Raw genomic sequence first — 22,828 nt, 5'->3', positions numbered from 1 at the left:
TGCCAGGACTTTTCAACTGTGATGGAGAGAGGCTTGGCAACTACATCAGCCAGTTCCCTCAGGACCCTGGGATTCATGTCATCAGGTCCCATAGACCTGGACCTGTTTACATTCAGCAGGTGGTCTCGAACCTGCTCTTCACTTACCGTGGGTGGGACTTTGCTCCCCCAGCCTTCACCTACGGGTTCAGGGAAATGAAAGACTTGGGAAGCCCATCTACCAGTGCAGACGGAGGCAAAGAAGTTGCTGAGTACCTCAGCCTTCTCCGTGTCTGTCGTTACCAATTACTCAGGTATAGAAACTCACTCCTAATATAAGAAATTAGCCACCTCTAATCGCTTCCACACTACTATTTTCACCCCTCAGTTTATTTTCACAAATGTTAAAGGCGCATGGTGGCCCCTGGGGACTCCTCCTGTCAGCCCAGCGCAGCAGCCCGAAGGGAGCTGGGTCCTCTCTTGTGCTCTTCCTCGAGGCTCTGTGCAGAGGGGCTGACACCTCTCGCACAAGGGCTGGCGGGTGGGAAAGAAACACGCACACAAGCCCTGAATATCAGCAAGAGTTCTTTATTGCCAGGTGTTTGGTGGCTCCAAGCTAATGCCTGGGATGGAGCCTGCGCGACGAGGAGTAGGGAGCTCGCCGGGCCCTGCTGCGTAGCTACCGGTGTTCTCTCATGGCACGCAGCAGAGAGCTGCCGGGGTAGTCCCAGGTCTGATGTGGCCGAGGTGGATCCACTTCCATGGGTTCCTCCGCCTCTTCTTGTGGATCCACCTCCATGGGCTCCACGGTGTCAGGCAGGAGGACAAGCCAGTCCTTGCCTGGGACTGCCCACACGGGATGCCTCCCATCAGCTGTGTTCTCCGGCCAGGGTGCCGAACGAGGGGGTCGCCCAGTTCCATTGCCTGGTCCCATGCCACTCTCCACTTGATATTCATTCGTGGGTTTCACGCCGCCATCTCTTTTACGGCCACGGCTGGGTCCCTCGCTGCGATCTGGCCGATGGGCACGCCTCTGCTCCCCACGGCTCTCCGCATCACGCTCCCGTCTTCGCTCCACACCACCACTGCACCTCTGGTTAGGCCCAGGCCCCCTGCTGCTGGATGTCTGAGGGGCCGGCCTGTTCCCCGCATCGCTGCGGTGCCAGTGATATCTCCAATAATCGTCTCTGGGCCGGGCAGCAGACTTCCCCCAGGCACTGATGTCTTTTGTGCCGCAGGTGCTGTCCCTCTGCCCATGAGACATCTTTCTCCCATTAGCTGCCATCTTCTCGGTGCTTCCTCAGATCGCTTCGCGGTCCTCACACCGAGGAGGGCTGCCGCTCGCCTTGCTCCTTTCTCTGGCCTTCCTCCTGCCGCTTACGCTGGCTCTCAGAGGACCGAGTCGCTGAGCAAGTGGCGGGCCAGCGGCAGGGGGCCTCTTTTATAGGGCCCGGGGCAAAGGCGTGACAGCGGTGGCCACTGTGACCTCAGCAAGGCTCTGTGATGGAGTGGCCCGTGCGAGGCCAAAGGCGGCTGCGTTGGGAGAGGCCTGGAAGATGCCCTCATGTGGACAAGGAGGAGGGCTGGGGGGGCTGAGGGGCCCCTTTTCTGGGGCTGGCTCCCCCCCAGGCCATTTGGCTTGACAGAGAGAAAGGCTGCCCCATGCAATCCTGCCTCAACCCATTTTTTCTCCCCATCTCCAAGGCTTAGAATCTCTGGTTAACAAAAGAAAACTCCATCAACAAAACCAAACCAGACCCATTCAAAAGGCTAAAGCGGTCACAGCTGAAGTACCCATCTTCAGGAGATCTTTGATCTGTTTGAGGGCAGCACAGCCCCAGGAATTGGAGGGGAGCAGCCAGGTTAAGCCCGGCAAGCTCACGGAGTTCAAGCTCTAAATTCTCCCAAAAGATGAGCCTCGGGACCAAAACTTGGGACCCTTCTGGGCAATAAAAATCAGGGATGCAGGAAAAACATCACTTATATAAAGTGCAGCAGTTTTCCCTGAAGCATGCGATAATAACCCTCTCTTCCTCTCTTGTACCTACCAGCGTATTGCCTCTGCTCCTGCTCATTCCCCCCACTTCGCTCCCAAATAATAAGACCCTGCAGAACTGTTCCCACCAGTGAAAACGCTAAATTTAGGTATGAAAAAGTAAAAGTTTAAAGATCCAGGGCAGGTTTTGTGTGTCCCAGTGCATATTTAGCCTTGGGACACCCCTCTGAGATAACCACAGGTACATTTCCCTCCCGTGCAGGTGGAAAAAAAAGGCAGCAGTGGGATGAGAGGACTGGGGTTGGGAAGCATTTTGCAGCCACGAGGTTTCAACCAGGACCTCTGCAGAAGCTCCTCTCCTTTGCCATGGGACTAAAAATAAAATAAAATAAAATAAAATAAAATAAAATAAAATAAAATAAAATAAAATAAAAACACTCAAGTAATGGTGTTGAGGGAAATACTGGCAGAGCCACCAGCCCCGTTACCACTTTTTCAGGCACTTTTGGGGTACGTTACCAGGCCCTCCGGTCTGCCTGGTGCCCGGCTTTGTGAAGTTTCACGAGGGGAGCAGCAGGATGCAGGATGACACAGTTTGGCTGCCGGGCTCTCATGGGACAAGGACATGGAGATGGGATGCACATCGCAGCAGTGCCACCACCAACTAGTTTGCCAGCTCCCCCTTCCAGACGTTCCCTTTTTCTTCCCCCTCCGACGTGGGGCTCAGCACCCAAATGGCTTGTGAGAGCTCGGCAGGGCTCCCAGCGCCAGGAGGCTGAGCTGGGAAAGTCCTCTTCACGTTAGGCTTGGTTTCTTGGACTTCCAGCACCCAGCTCTGCCCTACAGCCACAAGCGGATAAAATCCTACAGCAGGGGGCTTGTGGGGGCACATGTGTCCTCCCCTTAATATTCCTTAATCCAAGCTGGGACGAGGCACTTGCACAATTATGTAGGTGATAAACTCCTGCTCTTGTCATCAGCCTCACCCTACTGACCCCACATGTAAAAGTGATGCTGGGGAGGGCAGCTTTAGGGACCGATCCCAAATCCTCCCCCGTTTCCTCCTCTGCACCTGGAGCCGCAGACACCAAGCTCTACCTGGGGAGACAGCAAGCAGCCAGGAGGGTCCATTTCATCATCTGCCTCCTCCTCTTCCTCCTCAAGCTGGGCTCTACATCCTGCTTCCACACTGGTGTTTCTCAGAGCATTAATGACTTCCAAACAGGTGAAAATAAGCAGTAGAAATCACACTTTCTGCATCAGCTTTCAGTGTAAAGTCACTTTGCTCTATCAAGTAAGATCTAATTAAAACAGATCAGAGAAACACAACTCCTTCAAGCACCCCCCAATTCATTTCTGCAAGCGTCATTGAAACAAAGGGGAGGAGAAGCAGGTCATTCATTCAGGTTTTATTTAAGGTTTCAGCTTTGCTTTCTAAATGGCTGAGCTGACCCTAACAAACCGGGCACTACCGGAGAGTTACACCAAGGCAGTACAAAGAAAGAGAAACACGTTTTCCAGCTGATTTTAAAACGGCAAAGGCCCTTATTTCCCAGCAGGACAAGACACACAGACACCTGGCAGCAGGTCAGATTAGCTCCAGCTCACTTAGCACGAGTTGTTGCTCAAAGACATAAGGCTCAGTCCTCACTCTGAGCACCCCTTCATTGCACAGGAGCCCCCCGCTCCTTCCTGCTCCCAAACAGGATGCCTCAATCCACCGTAGGCTGCTCCAGCATCCTCCAAATTCCCTCAGCAGTTGGGAAACTGAGCTTTTACCTTTTGCTTCCACCTACACCTGCAACCATCCTCTTCCTCAGACCAACACCATCTTCTGTTGCCCTCCCACCCCTTCCCTGGGGGCATCCATTTCGGCTGCAAGTTTCCGTCCAGCCCCTGCCGGCATCGCTGTTCTGCCACCACCGGCAGCTCCCTGCTTCTCCAAGACCCCAGCCTTGATGCTGAGAGCTGTCATTAGCAGCAAACCATGAGATCCGCCCTAGGACATTATCTATATGCTCAATCCAGTGTGTTTACAACCCCAAAATACATCCACATGTTCTCTATTACTATCAAAATAAGCCACTGAAAAGTCTCCGTATTTTATGCTAGGGAGACAAACAGACTCAGCCTTCACCTTTGACAGCTTCCATATGAAAGATGCTGGGGAATCTGTAAGCTCATAATTAAGAAAGGCGTTCAGATACGTACCATTCTTCTTGGACTTTGGGCTGGACCTTTCACTGCCAGCTGAGCTCAGCAAACTTGAAGTACCAGCAGCCTACAGGCCACTTCAGCCCATCCTTGCATGGTAAATATCATCTGGTGATACCAACCCGTGATACCTTGAGACAGACACGTTCGGATACTAACGGAGATCTCAGCTCAGAAGCGATCTCAGCTCAGCCAGCCCCTCTCACCCAAACTCTTGGCCCCACTGAACTTAAATCAATCATTTGTTTAAAGAAAACCTAGGGCTGCAGTAATCCAGCTCCATATCAGCTCTTTAAATATAGGAAGCTTGAAATGCACCAGCTGCTTCTTAAATACGATATTCTTCAGTGCTTTGGAAAAAAAAGAGATGGGTTTTACCTTCCACCTCCACCAGGAGCTCTGGGAGCTGTAGCACATTGTGCCATTTCGGCACCTAACCTGATAGGGTTGCTGAGGATCCCTTAAAAAGGAAGCAGGTTTTCAGGGTGGATAGTCAAACAACTGAATATTTCATATTCTAATATAGAAGAGAGAATCTAATAATCAAATAAATAATTAAGGGCTGCGATTAAAAATGGTTCAGACTCAGTAAAATTAGTTCATACTGTAGGTATATTAAAATATATTTTAAAATGCTACCAAATCAGTTCTCTTCTCTTGGAAGTTGCGTTCAAATCCCAGCAGTAAGGATGTTCTCAGAAAAAAAAATAAGAATTATTAAGTCAGACACTTGTGCTAACAGCTCTCTGTAGTGACCAGAAAGTGCTGTAAGAGGCTATGCAAAAGCTGCCACCAGTGCTGGAGCTGAGCGATGCCCAGATGAACCTAAGAGTAGAGAAAAGGATCCATCTCTGGACAAAAAAAATGTATCTCATTCTCCTAAACTAACTACATTCTTTTATTTATCTTTTTATTCAAGATTTCTGAGACCATGAAAACACGATGCATCTGTTAACTTGGAACTGGGGCTAGGCACACAGTAGCAAGTCAACTTTCTCATCACAGGTTGGTAAAATAAAAACAGGAGAAGATGACATGTCTACAGCCGCTGTCTTACAGCTTCCCAGAGCACAGCTCTCAGTCCTTACCAAACCAGTAAGGACCAATTCACAGCTGAAGTCAATGAGACAGAAGCACATCACGGGCTTAAGAATGGGGAGAAACAGTCACTCCTGCAGATTCCTTTCCAATAGGCAACAGAGAATCCAGCAGAGTAACTTAAATACAAGTCACCCTTTTTACCATTTTTCCTCCTGCAGAAAAATAAGCTCACGGATTTGCTCGCAGGTAGGGCACATCTGCATTACCGCTCTCACCTCAAAGGGGTGCCAAGGATGGAGTGGGAAGGGAAGGCGAAGGGAAGTCAGCAACACTCAGTACATTCATGGATCAGGTTTAATCCTGTGCTGTCAAAAAATGTCAATTGATGGGTCAATAAGACCAGAGCAACATTAGATTTTAGATCAAGTGAGATCTAGCCCATCATTCCTTCCCATCTACCCCACGCATGGCATTTGAGACTTGCACAGAAAATAAAAGCAAACTCCTCACCAAAGAGAATTATCCGAGGGTAGTGGCCTTCCCTTTCCCGATCTCCACCCCAGCCCCAAGCAGAGGAGCTCATCAAGAGATCAGGTCCCCCCCAGGGCTGGCAGCTTTGCTGCTCTGCCCAAGGAATTCATCTTGCGAGGGGAAACTCTCCATATTACATGAAGATGAAGAATGTATACAAGGGGAGGAAGGCAGAAGATTTGGCAATGGGCTTCAGACATTACAGACTCACGTCAGACAGTGGCCACCCTGTAGCCTGAAGGATGGGAGAAGACACCAAAAAAGCAAGGGACCTTACAGGCTTTATCTACGCCTGTAAAACCAGTGCAAGGGCTGTCACGTATCGCAGAGTGAATGGGGAAAAATATATGTATATATTTCAATCACAAGCCCAGGGCAGGGAGGAAAGGACTGATCCAGCAGCAGGTCTCAGCAAGAAGCAGGAATGAGTTTCTGTGCAACACAAGTGCTTTGGGGAGAGGAGAACTGGATTAAACTCACCCTGGAAATGACCAAAGCGATACGTACAGAGAAAGCAAGATCTTTTATCCGTTCCCTCTGTGTGCAGTTACTCCTCTTCAGAGCCACTCGCTATCCCACAGGACTACAGAAGCTTGTATCACTTAATGCATCGCTTGTAAGCACCCAGTGACGATAACATGAAAACCCATCCCATCCGACAGAGTTGTCTGGTGACAGTGAATTCTCCAACCCTCCCTCAGCCCCGAGTTAAGAAATGCAGCAGTCCTTTTATTAAAAATCAGGATACAGTTCAACATAACGCCAGTGTTTACACCCGATCTCTCTAGTAGTTCCAGGATCGCTGTTGTTTTACATATCATTAGCAACCAAAGGAGTCAGTAGCATAAAGATATCAGTTCACTCGCTCATTTCAAAAAAAAAATAATAAAATGAATGCCCCTATGCTTCCAAGGAAACACTGTCCATGATCAGTTTGTTTTCTGTTGGCCTTGGTCTAAGAAGCAAGAGTTTTCACCATCATCTTGCAGGCAAATCTTATCTTCCTAAGAGCAATTGTTCTGTTTGCTTTCTCTTACAGGGCAGGTCTCCACGAAGCCTGACAGCACTAATAAAATAACCCTAAAAGAAATCCCAGTTGATTTTTCCTGTGATTTTTCTAGAAATATCAGAACTATTTGAAAGCTGTTTAATTACTTGAGTTGAAACGAAAGTGTGCGGGGAAGGACCTTGATTCACACAATTTGGCAAAAAGATCACGACTTGTCCAACAGCTGCAAGAAGCACACACAGGCTTTCTCCTTGCTCCCCCGAAGCATCCAGCGGTGCTGCAGGAGGGCTGCATGGTCCTGCCCTCGTTCCCCTTCCAGTTGTTTTAGCTGTTCCGATTGCTGCTGCCTGCTTCCTTCCCTCCTCAAGTCATCCAAAGCAGAGAGCAGCCTCAGTGCTGGAAGAGCAGCTTGGCAAAAGCAGGAGGAGTCCAGCCAGCAGAAGATTTACTTTATTAAGATAAACATGGTCTAAAGGCTCCACATTATCTTTAAAAATAAACACAGTAAGAAATACGAAAACAAACTGGCTTTGCTACGGGTAGGTCAGGTTCAGATGTTCTCAGAAGATCTTCCCAGCCATAAAATATACCCTTCCCCTACCGTGCCCATCAAGGAGGATGGAAAGACAGTTCACTACGCAAGATCAGCAGCGTACCTGTTGCGTGCCCTCCCACATTCAGCAAACGATACATCTGCTACCCTTCAAGGCAGATCAAAGTTTTAAGAACACCCCTGTGAAGGAGGAGCGGGAGGGGACAGGGACAGGTAATTCGGTTTCTGTAGGGAACATCTAAAAGGCTTGACACGACGGCTGTGCTGGCTCCCCCGCTTTAATGGTTGTTCTTTGCTGCTTCTTTAGCAGCAAGAATCAGAGGAGTGAGACTAGAAAGAGGCTTTGCAATTTTCAGGAACTGGTGCTAGGAAGAGGAAAAAGGAAAAAAAAAGGTTACATTTCTCAGAACATGTCCCAAAAGCCTGGTGTTTACACAAAATATCAGGACCTAGACCTGTATGAACTCCAACAACCTCCAAGCAGGCGAAACAAAAAAGGCACGATGAGCAAGAAAGTTCACCGTGACTTTTGGGCCTCACCTGAACTGATAAAGAGCTTTGCACCCAACACATCCTAGTTTCTCCAATGTTTATACACTCTCAAGACTAAGCAAGTTCTCCCAGGAAATAAATTCATGCAAAATCTACAGTGAAATTCTTTGTGGAAGGGAGGTGTAAGTAAAAGCAACCTGTGCAGTTCCAAAACATTGCACAGGGCTTCCTGCAGCAATCATCTCTCCATTCTTCCTTTCCTGTCACCACAGATCTGCTGAAAACATTGCCTTGGCCTTCTAAAGCTATTAGAAATTTTCAGAACAGCTGGGACTGAGGAGCACAGCAGGGAATTCACAACAGGACCAGTCAGGCCATCTCCTATACCAGGTGCGCTGTTCTGTTAAACAATATTGATTATCGAGCATGCAACAAGCAGTAGGTGGTGTCACAAAGTGCTTCTTGCAGCACATGTGGTGTTTGTTTCGGGGGCAAGGTTTAAAACATAACATCTGGAACAGAGGAAGAAGTTTTCCCTGTGTTCAGGGTTAAGTGGAAAGCTTGCAATACTCCAGCCTCGCAGAGAAAGTCTAGGTTGGGGACAGAGACTGACACAAAACAGCTAATCAGACGAGTGGAGGCATGAAGCCCACAAGCCGTTCAGAAAACCCAAAATAATTAAGTCCCCCAGGACTTCTGAGCACCAGAAGGGATCAACCACCCAATCTGAACACACTTCAGAGGTGGAAAAATCCGAGGCTAAAAGGTAAAGGCAGGCAGAAATGCTGCAGTCCCAATGTTCTCCTGCCCCAAGGAACACAACCCTGCTGCTGTCTGATACTCTGGAGCTGGCAAGTCCAGGAGAAAAAGTCAGCTTTCATCTACTGCCATTCTTTCTGCCGGTGATTAATGCTTCATTAGTGTCTCAGAAAGGCAGCAGCACTCCCAAAGCTGAACCCAGTAGACAAACTAAAGGAAAGAAAGGAACACCAAAAAAGAGACAACTGTCTCACAGTCGACATCTGAGGGCCCCATCATCACAGATTTATTTTACAAAGAGATGAAGCACATTTTCCACCCCCGTGGGAGGTCTGACAAAAGGAAACACATGAACACTCCTCATCTGTGTTGGTAAAAAGCCTGGCAGCTTCGTCCTTCACTTTCACGAGTCCAGACAAAGACACCAGGTTTTCAGTGAAATAACTGAGGATTTCTCACAAGCTTGGTTCCATCACCTCTGCAGGAAGAGCTGTATCTGGCAAAATGTGTTAATGCCAAACTGCTGCAGTTAGTGCAAGACGTGCCCCTTCCAGAAAGCTTTGGGAACTCTCCCGCAGAAGGGAGACAACCAGAGCATTCGATAGCTGGAAGCCCTCCTGTTATCCAAACGGGAACAAGCATGGCCAGACCGCAACACCACAGCCAGATGTTAGGGTGAGCTGCGTGAAGAAGCCACGGGAATTAAGGGGCACGGCAGCTGGCAGGCTCGGGGCACGGCAATTATTTGAGGTTGGTTACAGAACACGCTGCACAGCTGCTGCCAGTAGCAAGTACAGCACAAAAAGGAAAGTACTCTGTTAACGCTTCGTTAGGGATTTGGGGTTTTTTGGTTGGTTGGTTTTGGTTTTTTTTGTTCGTTTCTTCATGGTAAATTATCTCTGCTGTGCTTGTGACTTCAGATGACGCAGTATTTAAGACCCCAAATGACATTGCTCCACGTGCCTATTCTCACTCTAGAATGCTTAATTCCGTCCCGTTCCCCGGCACTTACCTGGAGCAGCTCTTTTGCAGAACCTCTTTTTTCCACGTCCATTTCAAGACAGCGATTTAGGAAGTCTCGGAATATGGGTGAAAGCTTTTCTGGATTCTGCAGTTCCAGAGTCCCGTTAGTAGCAATGAGATACAGGGCCTAAAGCAAAGCAAGCACCAAAGAAACAGGAGGTTACGAAGGTCAGACTCCAGCTGCAGATTACAGAGGCACCCATTTTTCCTCTCCCTCCCCACAGTTCAATGGGGAAAAACAAAACCAAAACAAACCCTTATCACGGTGACTAATAAATGCTTAAGTTTCAGCAAAGAGAAGAGCTGCCGGCCCTATTTTTATGTGGATGGGATCCAATCCTTTCTTGCTTTACCCTCGTAATCTGGGTTTGGATCCTGCAGCCCTCTCAAGGGATTAAGAGGACAAAACCAGCAGTCCAGACTGTGTTTACAGAGGGAAGTTGGCTGGCACAGCTCTGCCAGTGCTCGACTCCTGCAATAACTATATCCTCATGGGAAGGTACCCCTGAAGAAACAGGAGGCTTTCTTCTCTCGATACTTTGCCCAAATGCACAAGGCCTAAAAAGTCAATACTCTAAAGATGCAGTTGGTCCTTTACAAAAGATGGCCAGTAGGTTCTCAAGCAGCACTTAACACCCTACAGAAACAAGTGGAGTCGTTTTGCTGCTGCTTGGGAATGAAGAATTCTCTAAGAATCAGGAAATTCAGAATTCATCCACTGCAAAATTTTACTATTAAAAGAAAATCGCTAGATGCCTTTTAAAAGGAAACAGACATCTGGCAGAGGCCTTTGGAGCTCATCGCTCATCACATCTCAAGGTAGAGGTCTGATAGCCTGGGAACTGCAACAAGTTAAGTTAAATGAGAGCAAAGCACCCCGTTGCTTAGCCATCCTCATTTAACTCCACACCAACTTTTTCCTTTCGCATTTCTTCACTGCTGCGCTTCTCTCCCAAAATCACCTCCAGTCAAAGAGGTGGAAACAAGTTAAACAGAACTGTTCTAGATCCCTTCGTCCTGTTTAGCTTAGAAAAAAAGCCATAAAACTGGCTTACACCAAGAACAGCCGCATTCCTACAAACAGACAGAATTTCCCCCTTCATTAAAGAATATGAAGGGAAAGACACCAGCGGGGCAAAGCCTGACTAAAGGCTTGTTAAACCTGGAGCTTTACTGAGAGCACGCAAAGAGGAACAATGCACCAGCAAGAAAAAGCCCTGTTTATAAAAGAGTAATGTGGTATTCTTTGAATTCAAGGACAGCTCTCTTCCCCACTCACAAGGATTTAAGAAGCCGGGCGCCCTGGGGCCAGAAGGTGCCCCTATCGGCCTCTCCAGAAAGGGGGGAATTATGGATGCACCACATCATTAACTCAGACCCTACCTGAAGGTCTGCAACAGGAAGAGCCTGTGCCCTCTGCCACCCAGAACCAGCCATGGCTTCTAACTTAAATGACCACAATCTTCTCACTACAGCATCTAAGGAGACGTGTAGCTGCATGTGATGAAACCACAGCGGAGGTTCACCTGCCTCCTCCAGAGCCCAGGTTAACCAGCAGGCTCAGCGAAGGCCTGAGGGCAAAAAAAAGGCACTCGCTTACTCTCAGGGGGTTTTCATTGAGGTAGGGGGGTTCTCCTTCGATCATCTCGATGGCCATTATCCCCAGTGACCAGATGTCCACTTTGGGCCAGTAGGCTTTTCGTGTCACCACTTCAGGCGCCATCCAGTACGGGGTCCCCACCATGGTGCTGCGCTTGCTCTGTTCGGGAGTGATCTGGGCACAGAAGCCAAAGTCAGCTGGAAAAGCAAAGAAGGAGGGAAGAAAAAGTTAGAAACCAGCAGGTTTCTCCAAAAACAACACGTACTGATGCCACAGCTGTGGTACAAGCTAGCCTGTTGCACTGCCTGCTACATTGCTGCTGCAAAGGAGGGCTGGTTTTGTGGTTAACAAGGTGTTCAGGAGTAAGCTTCTAAATCTGACTCGCTGAGGCCATCAACATCACAGAGCTGCTCACTTGTCGATGTGAAGGCTGGTGATCAGTAAAGAGCTGTACATGGATGCTGTGAAACGTGGCAGTGCAGCATTTGGCAGCTGTAATACACTGTGTAACACATGCTCTCAAGTCTGTTCCTGGGTCTGTGAAAACAGAAACCAATGCCCAGTCTGTCCTCCCTCCACCCACACCCACCAGTATTATCTGGTCGTATTTTCAGTCCCAGAGATAGTATTTCCCCAGAAGATGTACCATCTCGCAAACACGATTTGCTTTCTAGAGCAAATACTGTGTTCAGAATAAATTTAAGGACCTAATTTGGTACTTATTATTTTCTTTGAGAAGACAGAAAGCTGAAGAGCCTTCCTGTGGAAATTGCTTGGCCCTGTCTTATTTGCATTTGACTTTCCAAAAGATCACAGAATAATAGAATCATAGGAAAATTAAGGTTGGAAAAGCCCTCCAAGATCACCTGGTCCAACCATCCCCCTACAAACAATGTCACCCACGAAACCACGTCCCCAAGCACCACGTCCAACCTTGCCTTGAACACCCCCAGGGACGGGGACTCCACCACCTCCCTGGGCAACGCGTCCCAATGCCTGACCGCTCTTTCTGAGAAGAAATGTCTCCTAATTGTTTTAATTGGTGAAGAGTAGCACTCTTTGTTCAATTCTTTGTTTTAATTGTTGAAGAGTAAGGGCATGACGTTTCCATTTTTCCACTCACCAGTGACATCACCCGACTGCCAGGACTTTTCAACTGTGATGGAGAGCGGCTTGGCAACCCCATCAGCCAGTTCCCTCAGGACCCTGGGATTCATGTCATCAGGTCCCATAGACCTGGACCTGTTTACATTCAGCAGGTGGTCTCGAACCTGCTCTTCACTTACCGTGGGTGGGACTTTGCTCCCCCAGCCTCCACCTACAGGTTCAGGGAAATGAAAGACTTGGGAAGCCCATCTACCAGTGCAGACGGAGGCAAAGAAGTTGCTGAGTACCTCAGCCTTCTCCGTGTCTGTCGTTACCAATTACTCAGGTATAGAAACTCACTCCTAATATAAGAAATTAGCCACCTCTAATCGCTTCCACACTACTATTTTCACCCCTCAGTTTATTTTCACAAATGTTAAAGGCGCATGGTGGCCCCTGGGGACTCCTCCTGTCAGCCCAGCGCAGCAGCCCGAAGGGAGCTGGGTCCTCTCTTGTGCTCTTCCTCGAGGCTCTGTGCAGAGGGGCTGACACCTCTCGCACAAGGGCTGGCGGGTGGGAAAGAAACACGCACACAAGCCCTGAATATCAGCAAGAGTTCTTTATTGCCAGGTGTTTGGTGGCTCCAAGCTAATGCCTGGGATGGAGCCTGCGCGACGAGGAGTAGGGAGCTCGCCGGGCCCTGCTGCGTAGCTACCGGTGTTCTCTCATGGCACGCAGCAGAGAGCTGCCGGGGTAGTCCCAGGTCTGATGTGGCCGAGGTGGATCCACTTCCATGGGTTCCTCCGCCTCTTCTTGTGGATCCACCTCCATGGGCTCCACGGTGTCAGGCAGGAGGACAAGCCAGTCCTTGCCTGGGACTGCCCACACGGGATGCCTCCCATCAGCTGTGTTCTCCGGCCAGGGTGCCGAACGAGGGGGTCGCCCAGTTCCATTGCCTGGTCCCATGCCACTCTCCACTTGATATTCATTCGTGGGTTTCACGCCGCCATCTCTTTTACGGCCACGGCTGGGTCCCTCGCTGCGATCTGGCCGATGGGCACGCCTCTGCTCCCCACGGCTCTCCGCATCACGCTCCCGTCTTCGCTCCACACCACCACTGCACCTCTGGTTAGGCCCAGGCCCCCTGCTGCTGGATGTCTGAGGGGCCGGCCTGTTCCCCGCATCGCTGCGGTGCCAGTGATATCTCCAATAATCGTCTCTGGGCCGGGCAGCAGACTTCCCCCAGGCACTGATGTCTTTTGTGCCGCAGGTGCTGTCCCTCTGCCCATGAGACATCTTTCTCCCATTAGCTGCCATCTTCTCGGTGCTTCCTCAGATCGCTTCGCGGTCCTCACACCGAGGAGGGCTGCCGCTCGCCTTGCTCCTTTCTCTGGCCTTCCTCCTGCCGCTTACGCTGGCTCTCAGAGGACCGAGTCGCTGAGCAAGTGGCGGGCCAGCGGCAGGGGGCCTCTTTTATAGGGCCCGGGGCAAAGGCGTGACAGCGGTGGCCACTGTGACCTCAGCAAGGCTCTGTGATGGAGTGGCCCGTGCGAGGCCAAAGGCGGCTGCGTTGGGAGAGGCCTGGAAGATGCCCTCATGTGGACAAGGAGGAGGGCTGGGGGGGCTGAGGGGCCCCTTTTCTGGGGCTGGCTCCCCCCCAGGCCATTTGGCTTGACAGAGAGAAAGGCTGCCCCATGCAATCCTGCCTCAACCCATTTTTTCTCCCCATCTCCAAGGCTTAGAATCTCTGGTTAACAAAAGAAAACTCCATCAACAAAACCAAACCAGACCCATTCAAAAGGCTAAAGCGGTCACAGCTGAAGTACCCATCTTCAGGAGATCTTTGATCTGTTTGAGGGCAGCACAGCCCCAGGAATTGGAGGGGAGCAGCCAGGTTAAGCCCGGCAAGCTCACGGAGTTCAAGCTCTAAATTCTCCCAAAAGATGAGCCTCGGGACCAAAACTTGGGACCCTTCTGGGCAATAAAAATCAGGGATGCAGGAAAAACATCACTTATATAAAGTGCAGCAGTTTTCCCTGAAGCATGCGATAATAACCCTCTCTTCCTCTCTTGTACCTACCAGCGTATTGCCTCTGCTCCTGCTCATTCCCCCCACTTCGCTCCCAAATAATAAGACCCTGCAGAACTGTTCCCACCAGTGAAAACGCTAAATTTAGGTATGAAAAAGTAAAAGTTTAAAGATCCAGGGCAGGTTTTGTGTGTCCCAGTGCATATTTAGCCTTGGGACACCCTTCTGAGATAACCACAGGTACATTTCCCTCCCGTGCAGGTGGAAAAAAAAGGCAGCAGTGGGATGAGAGGACTGGGGTTGGGAAGCATTTTGCAGCCACGAGGTTTCAACCAGGACCTCTGCAGAAGCTCCTCTCCTTTGCCATGGGACTAAAAATAAAATAAAATAAAATAAAATAAAATAAAATAAAATAAAAACACTCAAGTAATGGTGTTGAGGGAAATACTGGCAGAGCCACCAGCCCCGTTACCACTTTTTCAGGCACTTTTGGGGTACGTTACCAGGCCCTCCGGTCTGCCTGGTGCCCGGCTTTGTGAAGTTTCACGAGGGGAGCAGCAGGATGCAGGATGACACAGTTTGGCTGCCGGGCTCTCATGGGACAAGGACATGGACATGGGATGCACATCGCAGCAGTGCCACCACCAACTAGTTTGCCAGCTCCCCCTTCCAGACGTTCCCTTTTTCTTCCCCCTCCGACGTGGGGCTCAGCACCCAAATGGCTTGTGAGAGCTCGGCAGGGCTCCCAGTGCCAGGAGGCTGAGCTGGGAAAGTCCTCTTCACGTTAGGCTTGGTTTCTTGGACTTCCAGCACCCAGCTCTGCCCTACAGCCACAAGCGGATAAAATCCTACAGCAGGGGGCTTGTGGGGGCACACGTGTCCTCCCCTTAATATTCCTTAATCCAAGCTGCGACGAGGCACTTGCACAATTATGTAGGTGATAAACTCCTGCTCTTGTCATCAGCCTCACCCTACTGACCCCACATGTAAAAGTGATGCTGGGGAGGGCAGCTTTAGGGACCGATCCCAAATCCTCCCCCGTTTCCTCCTCTGCACCTGGAGCCGCAGACACCAAGCTCTGCCTGGGGAGACAACAAGCAGCCAGGAGGGTCCATTTCATCATCTGCCTCCTCCTCTTCCTCCTCAAGCTGGGCTCTACATCCTGCTTCCACACTGGTGTTTCTCAGAGCATTAATGACTTCCAAACAGGTGAAAATAAGCAGTAGAAATCACACTTTCTGCATCAGCTTTCAGCGTAAAGTCACTTTGCTCTATCAAGTAAGATCTAATTAAAACAGATCAGAGAAACACAACTCCTTCAAGCACCCCCCAATTCATTTCTGCAAGCGTCATTGAAACAAAGGGGAGGAGAAGCAGGTCATTCATTCAGGTTTTATTTAAGGTTTCAGTTTTGCTTTCTAAATGGCTGAGCTGACCCTAACAAACCGGGCACTACCGGAGAGTTACACCAAGGCAGTACAAAGAAAGAGAAACACGTTTTCCAGCTGATTTTAAAACGGCAAATGCCCTTGTTATTTCCCAGCAGGACAAGACACACAGACATCTGGCAGCAGGTCAGATTAGCTCCAGCTCACTTAGCACGAGTTGTTGCTCAAAGACATAAGGCTCAGTCCTCACTCTGAGCACCCCTTCATTGCACAGGAGCCCCCCGCTCCTTCCTGCTCCCAAACAGGATGCCTCAATCCACCGCAGGCTGCTTCAGCACCCTCCAAATTTCCTCAGCAGTTGGGAAACTGAGCTTTTACCTTTTGCATCCTCCTACCCCAGCACCCGTCTTCTTCCTCAGACCAACACCATCTTCTGTTGCCCTCCCACCCATTTCCTGGGGGCATCCATTTCGGCTGCAAGTTTCCATCCAGCCCCCGCCGGCATCGCTGTTCTGCCACCACCGGCAGCTCCCTGCTTCTCCAAGACCCCAGCCTTGATGCTGAGAATTGTCATTAGCAGCAAACCATGAGATCCGCCCTAGGACATTATCTATATGCTCAATCCAGTGCGTTTACAACCCCAAAATACATCCACATGTTCTCTATTACTATCAAAATAAGCCACTGAAAAGTCTCCGTATTTTATGCTAGGGAGACAAACAGACTCAGCCTTCACCTTTGACAGCTTCCATATGAAAGATGCTGGGGAATCTGTAAGCTCGTAATTAAGAAAGGCGTTCAAATACGTACCATTCTTCTTGGACTTTGGGCTGGACCTTTCACTGCCAGCTGAGCTCAGCACACTTGAAGTACCAGCAGCCTACAGGCCATTTCACCCCATCCTTGCATGGTAAATATCATCTGGTGATACCAACCCGTGATACCTTGAGACAGACACGTTCGGATACTAACAGAGATCTCAGCTCAGAAGCGATCTCAGCTCAGCCAGCCCCTCTCACCCAAACTCTTGGCCCCACTGAACTTAAATCAATCATTTGTTTAAAGAAAACCTAGGGCTGCAGTAATCCAGCTCAATATCAGCTCTTTAAATATAGGAAGCTTGAAATGCACCAGCTGCTTCTTAAATACGATATTCTTCAGTGCTTTGGAAAAAAAAGAGATGAGTTTTACCTTCCGCCACCACCAGGAGCTCTGGGAGCTGTAGCACGTTGTGCCATTTCGGCACCTAACCTGATGGGGTTGCTGAGGATCCCATAAAAACAAAGCAGGTTTTCAGGATGGATAGTCAAACTGAATATTTCATGTTCTCATATAGAAGAGAGAATCTAATAATCAAATAAATAAGGGCTGTGATTAAAAATGGTTCAGACTCAGTAGAATTAGTTCATACTGTAGGTATATTAAAATATATTTTAAAATGCTACCAAATCAGTTCTCTTCTCTTGGAAGTTGCGTTCAAATCCCAGCAGTAAGGATGTTCTCAGAAAAAAAAATAAGAATTATTAAGTCAGACACTTGTGCTAACAGCTCTCTGTAGTGACCAGAAAGTGCTGTAAAAGGCTATGCAGCAGCTGCCACCAGTGCTGAAGCTGAGCGATGCCCAGATGAACCTAAGAGTAGAGAAAAGGATCCATCTCTGGACAAAAAAAAATGTATCTCATTCTCCTAAACTAACTACATTCTTTTATTTATCTTTTTATTTAAGATTTCTGAGACCATGAAAACACGATGCGTCTGTTAACTTGGAATTGGGGCTAGGTACAAAGTAGCAAGTCAAACTCTTTCGCATCACAGGTTGGTAAAATAAAAACAGGAGAAGATGACATGTCTACAGCCGCTGTCTTACAGCTTCCCAGTGCATAGCTCTCAGTCCTTACCAAACCAGTAAGGACCAATCCACAGTCGAAGTCAATGAGACAGAAGCACATCACAGGCTTAAGAATGGGGAGAAACAGTCACTCCTGCAGATTCCTTTCCAATAGGCAACAGAGAATCCAGCAGAGTAACTTAAATACAAGTCACCCTTTTTACCATTTTTCCTCCTGCAGAAAAATAAGCTCACGGATTTGCTCGCAGGTAGGGCACATCTGCATTACCACTCTCACCTCAAAGGGGTGTCAAGGATGGAGTGGGAAGGGAAGGCGAAGGGAAGTCAGCAACATTCAATAAATTCATGGATCAGGTTTAATCCTGTGCTGTCCAAAAAAGTCAATTGGTGGGTCGGTAAAACCAGAGCCACATTAGATTTTAGACCTAGTGAGCTCTAGCCCATCATTCCTTCCACCGCACACATGGCATTTTGAGACTTGCATAGAAAATAAAAGCAAACTCCTCACCAAAGAGAATTATTCGAGGGTAGTGGCCTTCCCTTTCCCGATCTCCACCACAGCCCCAAGCAGAGGAGCTCATCAAGAGATCAGGTCCCCCCCAGGGCTGGCAGCTTTGCTGCTCTGCCCAAGGAATTCATCTTGTAAGGGGAAATTTTTCATATTACATGAAGATGAAGAATATATACAAGGGGAGGAAGGCAGAAGATTTGGCAATGGGCTTCAGACGTTACAGCCTCACGTCAGACAGTGGCCACCCTGTAGCCTGAAGGATGGGAGAAGACACCAAAAAAGCAAGGGACCTTACAGGCTTTATCTACGCCTGTAAAACCAGTGCAAGGGCTGTCACGTATCGCAGAGTGAATGGGGAAAAATATATGTATATATTTCAATCACAAGCCCAGGGCAGGGAGGAAAGGACTGATCCAGCAGCAGGTCTCAGCAAGAAGCAGGAATGAGTTTCTGTGCAACACAAGTGCTTTGGGGAGAGGAGAACTGGATTAAACTCACCCTGGAAATGACCAAAGCGATACGTACAGAGAAAGCAAGATCTTTTATCCGTTCCCTCTGTGTGCAGTTACTCCTCTTCAGAGCCACTCGCTATCCCACAGGACTACAGAAGCTTGTATCACTTAATGCATCGCTTGTAAGCACCCAGTGACGATAACATGAAAACCCATCCCATCCGACAGAGTTGTCTGGTGACAGTGAATTCTCCAACCCTCCCTCAGCCCCAAGTTAAGAAATGCAGCAGTCCTTTTATTAAAAATCAGGGTACAGTTCAACATAACGCCAGTGTTTACACCCGATCTCTCTAGTAGTTCCAGGATTGCTGTTGTTTTACATATCATTAGCAACCAAAGGAGTCAGTAGCATAAAGATATCAGTTCACTCGCTCATTTCAAAAAAAAAATAAAATGAATGCCCCTATGCTTCCAAGGAAACACTGTCCATGATCAGTTTGTTTTCTGTTGGCCTTGGTCTAAGAAGCAAGAGTTTTCACCATCATCTTGCAGGCAGATCTTATCTTCCTAAGAGCAATTGTTCTGTTTGCTTTCTCTTACAGGGCAGGTCTCCACGAAGCCTGACAGCACTAATAAAATAACCCTAAAAGAAATCCCAGTTGATTTTTCCTGTGATTTTTCTAGAATATCAGAACTATTTGAAAGCTGTTTAATTACTTGAGTTGAAACGAAAGTGTGCGGGGAAGGACCTTGATTCACACAATTTGGCAAAAAGATCACGACTTGTCCAACAGCTGCAAGAAGCACACACAGGCTTTCTCCTTGCTCCCCCGAAGCATCCAGCGGTGCTGCAGGAGGGCTGCATGGTCCTGCCCTCGTTCCCCTTCCAGTTGTTTTAGCTGTCCCGATTGCTGCTGCCTGCTTCCTTCCCTCCTCAAGTCATCCAAAGCAGAGAGCAGCCTCAGTGGTGGAAGAGCAGCTTGGCAAAAGCAGGAAGAGTCCAGCCAGCAGAAGATTTACTTTATTAAGATAAACATGGCCTAAAGGCTCCACATTATCTTTAAAAATAAACACAGTAAGAAATACGAAAACAAACTGGCTTTGCTACGGGTAGGTCAGGTTCAGATGTTCTCAGAAGATCTTCCCAGCCATAAAATATACCCTTCCCCTACCGTGCCCATCAAGGAGGATGGAAAGACAGTTCACTACGCAAGATCAGCAGCGTACCTGTTGCGTGCCCTCCCACATTCAGCAAACGATACATCTGCTACCCTTCAAGGCAGATCAAAGTTTTAAGAACACCCCTGTGAAGGAGGAGCGGGAGGGGACAGGGACAGGTAATTCGGTTTCTGTAGGGAACATCTAAAAGGCTTGACACGACGGCTGTGCTGGCTCCCCCGCTTTAATGGTTGTTCTTTGCTGCTTCTTTAGCAGCAAGAATCAGAGGAGTGAGACTAGAAAGAGGCTTTGCAATTTTCAGGAACTGGTGCTAGGAAGAGGAAAAAGGAAAAAAAAAGGTTACATTTCTCAGAACATGTCCCAAAAGCCTGGTGTTTACACAAAATATCAGGACCTAGACCTGTATGAACTCCAACAACCTCCAAGCAGGCGAAACAAAAAAGGCACGATGAGCAAGAAAGTTCACCGTGACTTTTGGGCCTCACCTGAACTGATAAAGATCTTTGCACCCAACACATCCTAATTTCTCCAATGTTTATACACTCTCAAGACCAAGCAAGTTCTCCCAGGAAATAAATTCATGCAAAATCTACAGTGAAATTCTTTGTGGAAGGGAGGTGTAAGTAAAAGCAACCTGTGCAGTTCCAAAACATTGCACAGGGCTTCCTGCAGCAATCATCTCTCCATTCTTCCTTTCCTGTCACCACAGATCTGCTGAAAACATTGCCTTGGCCTTCTAAAGCTATTAGAAATTTTCAGAACAGCTGGGACTGAGGAGCACAGCAGGGAATTCACAACAGGACCAGTCAGGCCATCTCCTATACCAGGTGCTCTGTTCTGTTAAACAATATTGATTATCGAGCATGCAACAAGCAGTAGGTGGTGTCACAAAGTGCTTCTTGCAGCACATGTGGTGTTTGTTTCGGGGGCAAGGCTTAAAACATAACATCTGGAACAGAGGAAGAAGTTTTCCCTGTGTTCAGGGTTAAGTGGAAAGCTTGCAATACTCCAGCCTCGCAGAGAAAGTCTAGGTTGAGGACAGAGACTGACACAAAACAGCCAATCAGACGAGTGGAGGCATGAAGCCCACAAGCTGTTCAGAAAACCCAAAATAATTAAGTCCCCCAGGACTTCTGAGCACCAGAAGGGATCAACCACCCAATCTGAACACACTTCAGAGGTGGTAAAATCCGAGGCCAAAAGGTAAAGGCAGGCAGAAATGCTGCAGTCCCAATGTTCTCCTGCCCCAAGGAACACAACCCTGCTGCTGTCTGATACTCTGGAGCTGGCAAGTCCAGGAGAAAAAGTCAGCTTTCATCTACTGCCATTCTTTCTGCCGGTGATTAATGCTTCATTAGTGTCTCAGAAAGGCAGCAGCACTCCCAAAGCTGAACCCAGTAGACAAACTAAAGGAAAGAAGGGAACACCAAAAAAGAGACAACTGTCTCACAGTCGACGTCTGAGGGCCCCATCATCACCGATTTATTTTACAAAGAGCTGAAGCACGTTTTCCACCCCCGTGGGAGGTCTGACAAAAGGAAACACATGAACACTCCTCATCTGTGTTGGTAAAAAGCCTGGGAGCTTTGTCCTTCACTTTCACCACGAGTCCAGACAAAGACACCAGGTTTTCAGTGAAATAACTGAGGATTTCTCACAAGCTTGGTTCCATCACCTCTGCAGGAAGAGCTGTATCTGGCAAAATGTGTTAACGCCAAACTGCTGCAGTTAATGCAAGACGTGCCCCTTCCAGAAAGCTTTGGGAACTCTCCCCCAGAAGGGAGACAACCAGAGCATTCGATAGCTGGAAGCCCTCCTGTTATCCAAATGGGAACAAGCACGGCCAGACCGCAACACCACAGCCAGATGTTAGGGTGAGCTGCGTGAAGAAGCCACGGGAATTAAGGGGCTCGGCAGCTGGCAGGATCGGGGCACGGCAATTATTTGAGGTTGGTTACAGAACACGCTGCACAGATGCTGCCAGTAGCAAGTACAGCACAAAAAGGAAAGTACTCTGTTAACGCTTCGTTAGGGATTTGGGGTTTTTTGGTTGGTTGGTTTTGGTTTTTTTTGTTCGTTTCTTCATGGTAAATTATCTCTGCTGTGCTTGTGACTTCAGATGACGCAGTATTTAAGACCCCAAATGACATTGCTCCACGTGCCTATTCTCACTCTAGAATGCTTAATTCCGTCCCGTTCCCCGGCACTTACCTGGAGCAGCTCTTTTGCAGAACCTCTTTTTTCCACGTCCATTTCAAGACAGCGATTTAGGAAGTCTCGGAATATGGGTGAAAGCTTTTCTGGATTCTGCAGTTCCGGAGTCCCGTTAGTAGCAATGAGATACAGGGCCTAAAGCAAAGCAAGCACCAAAGAAACAGGAGGTTACGAAGGTCAGACTCCAGCTGCAGATTACAGAGGCACCCATTTTTCCTCTCCCTCCCCACAGTTCAATGGGGAAAAACAAAACCAAAACAAACCCTTATCACGGTGACTAATAAATGCTTAAGTTTCAGCAAAGAGAAGAGCTGCCGGCCCTATTTTTATGTGGATGGGATCCAATCCTTTCTTGCTTTACCCTCGTAATCTGGGTTTGGATCCTGCAGCCCTCTCAAGGGATTAAGAGGACAAAACCAGCAGTCCAGACTGTGTTTACAGAGGGAAGTTGGCTGGCACAGCTCTGCCAGTGCTCGACTCCTGCAATAACTATATCCTCATGGGAAGGTACCCCTGAAGAAACAGGAGGCTTTCTTCTCTCGATACTTTGCCCAAATGCACAAGGCCTAAAAAGTCAATACTCTAAAGATGCAGTTGGTCCTTTACAAAAGATGGCCAGTAGGTTCTCAAGCAGCACTTAACACCCTACAGAAACAAGTGGAGTCGTTTTGCTGCTGCTTGGGAATGAAGAATTCTCTAAGAATCAGGAAATTCAGAATTCATCCACTGCAAAATTTTACTATTAAAAGAAAATTGCTAGATGCCTTTTAAAAGGAAACAGACATCTGGCAGAGGCCTTCTGAGCTCACTGCTCATCACATCTCAAGGTAGAGGTCTGATAGCCTGGGAACTGCAACAAGTTAAGTTAAATGAGAGCAAAGCACCCCGTTGCTTAGCCATCCTCATTTAACTCCATACCAACTT

The 22,828-nt window shown here is 48.4% G+C and overlaps 1 protein-coding gene across 15 annotated transcripts in view; it reads right to left on the bottom strand.

The window, feature by feature from the left end:
* Positions 1–22,828, bottom strand: part of PAK1 (p21 (RAC1) activated kinase 1) — an 805,686-nt gene that overhangs the window by 590,368 nt on the left and 192,490 nt on the right. For 2 of the 15 annotated variants that reach the window (XM_083821754.1, XM_083821759.1), the window contains exons 15-16: positions 21,902–22,039; positions 19,520–20,000 (exon numbers count right to left, since the gene is read on the bottom strand). The exons of 12 other annotated variants lie outside the window; for them this stretch is intronic. In XM_083821754.1, coding sequence (XP_083677880.1) covers positions 19,914–20,000; positions 21,902–22,039 — 225 coding nt within the window. In that variant the 3' untranslated portion in view covers positions 19,520–19,913. Of the gene's footprint in view, positions 1–6,472; positions 7,688–9,585; positions 9,724–11,196; positions 11,394–19,519; positions 20,001–21,901; positions 22,040–22,828 lie in introns of those variants that run through there. One more of the 15 variants, XM_083821753.1, reaches the window with a different exon arrangement.

This window comes from Anser anser, assembly GCF_964211835.1.
Source record: "Anser anser genome assembly, chromosome: 1".
NCBI lineage: Eukaryota > Metazoa > Chordata > Aves > Anseriformes > Anatidae > Anser > Anser anser.
This window is presented reverse-complemented; position numbering and strand designations above follow the sequence as displayed.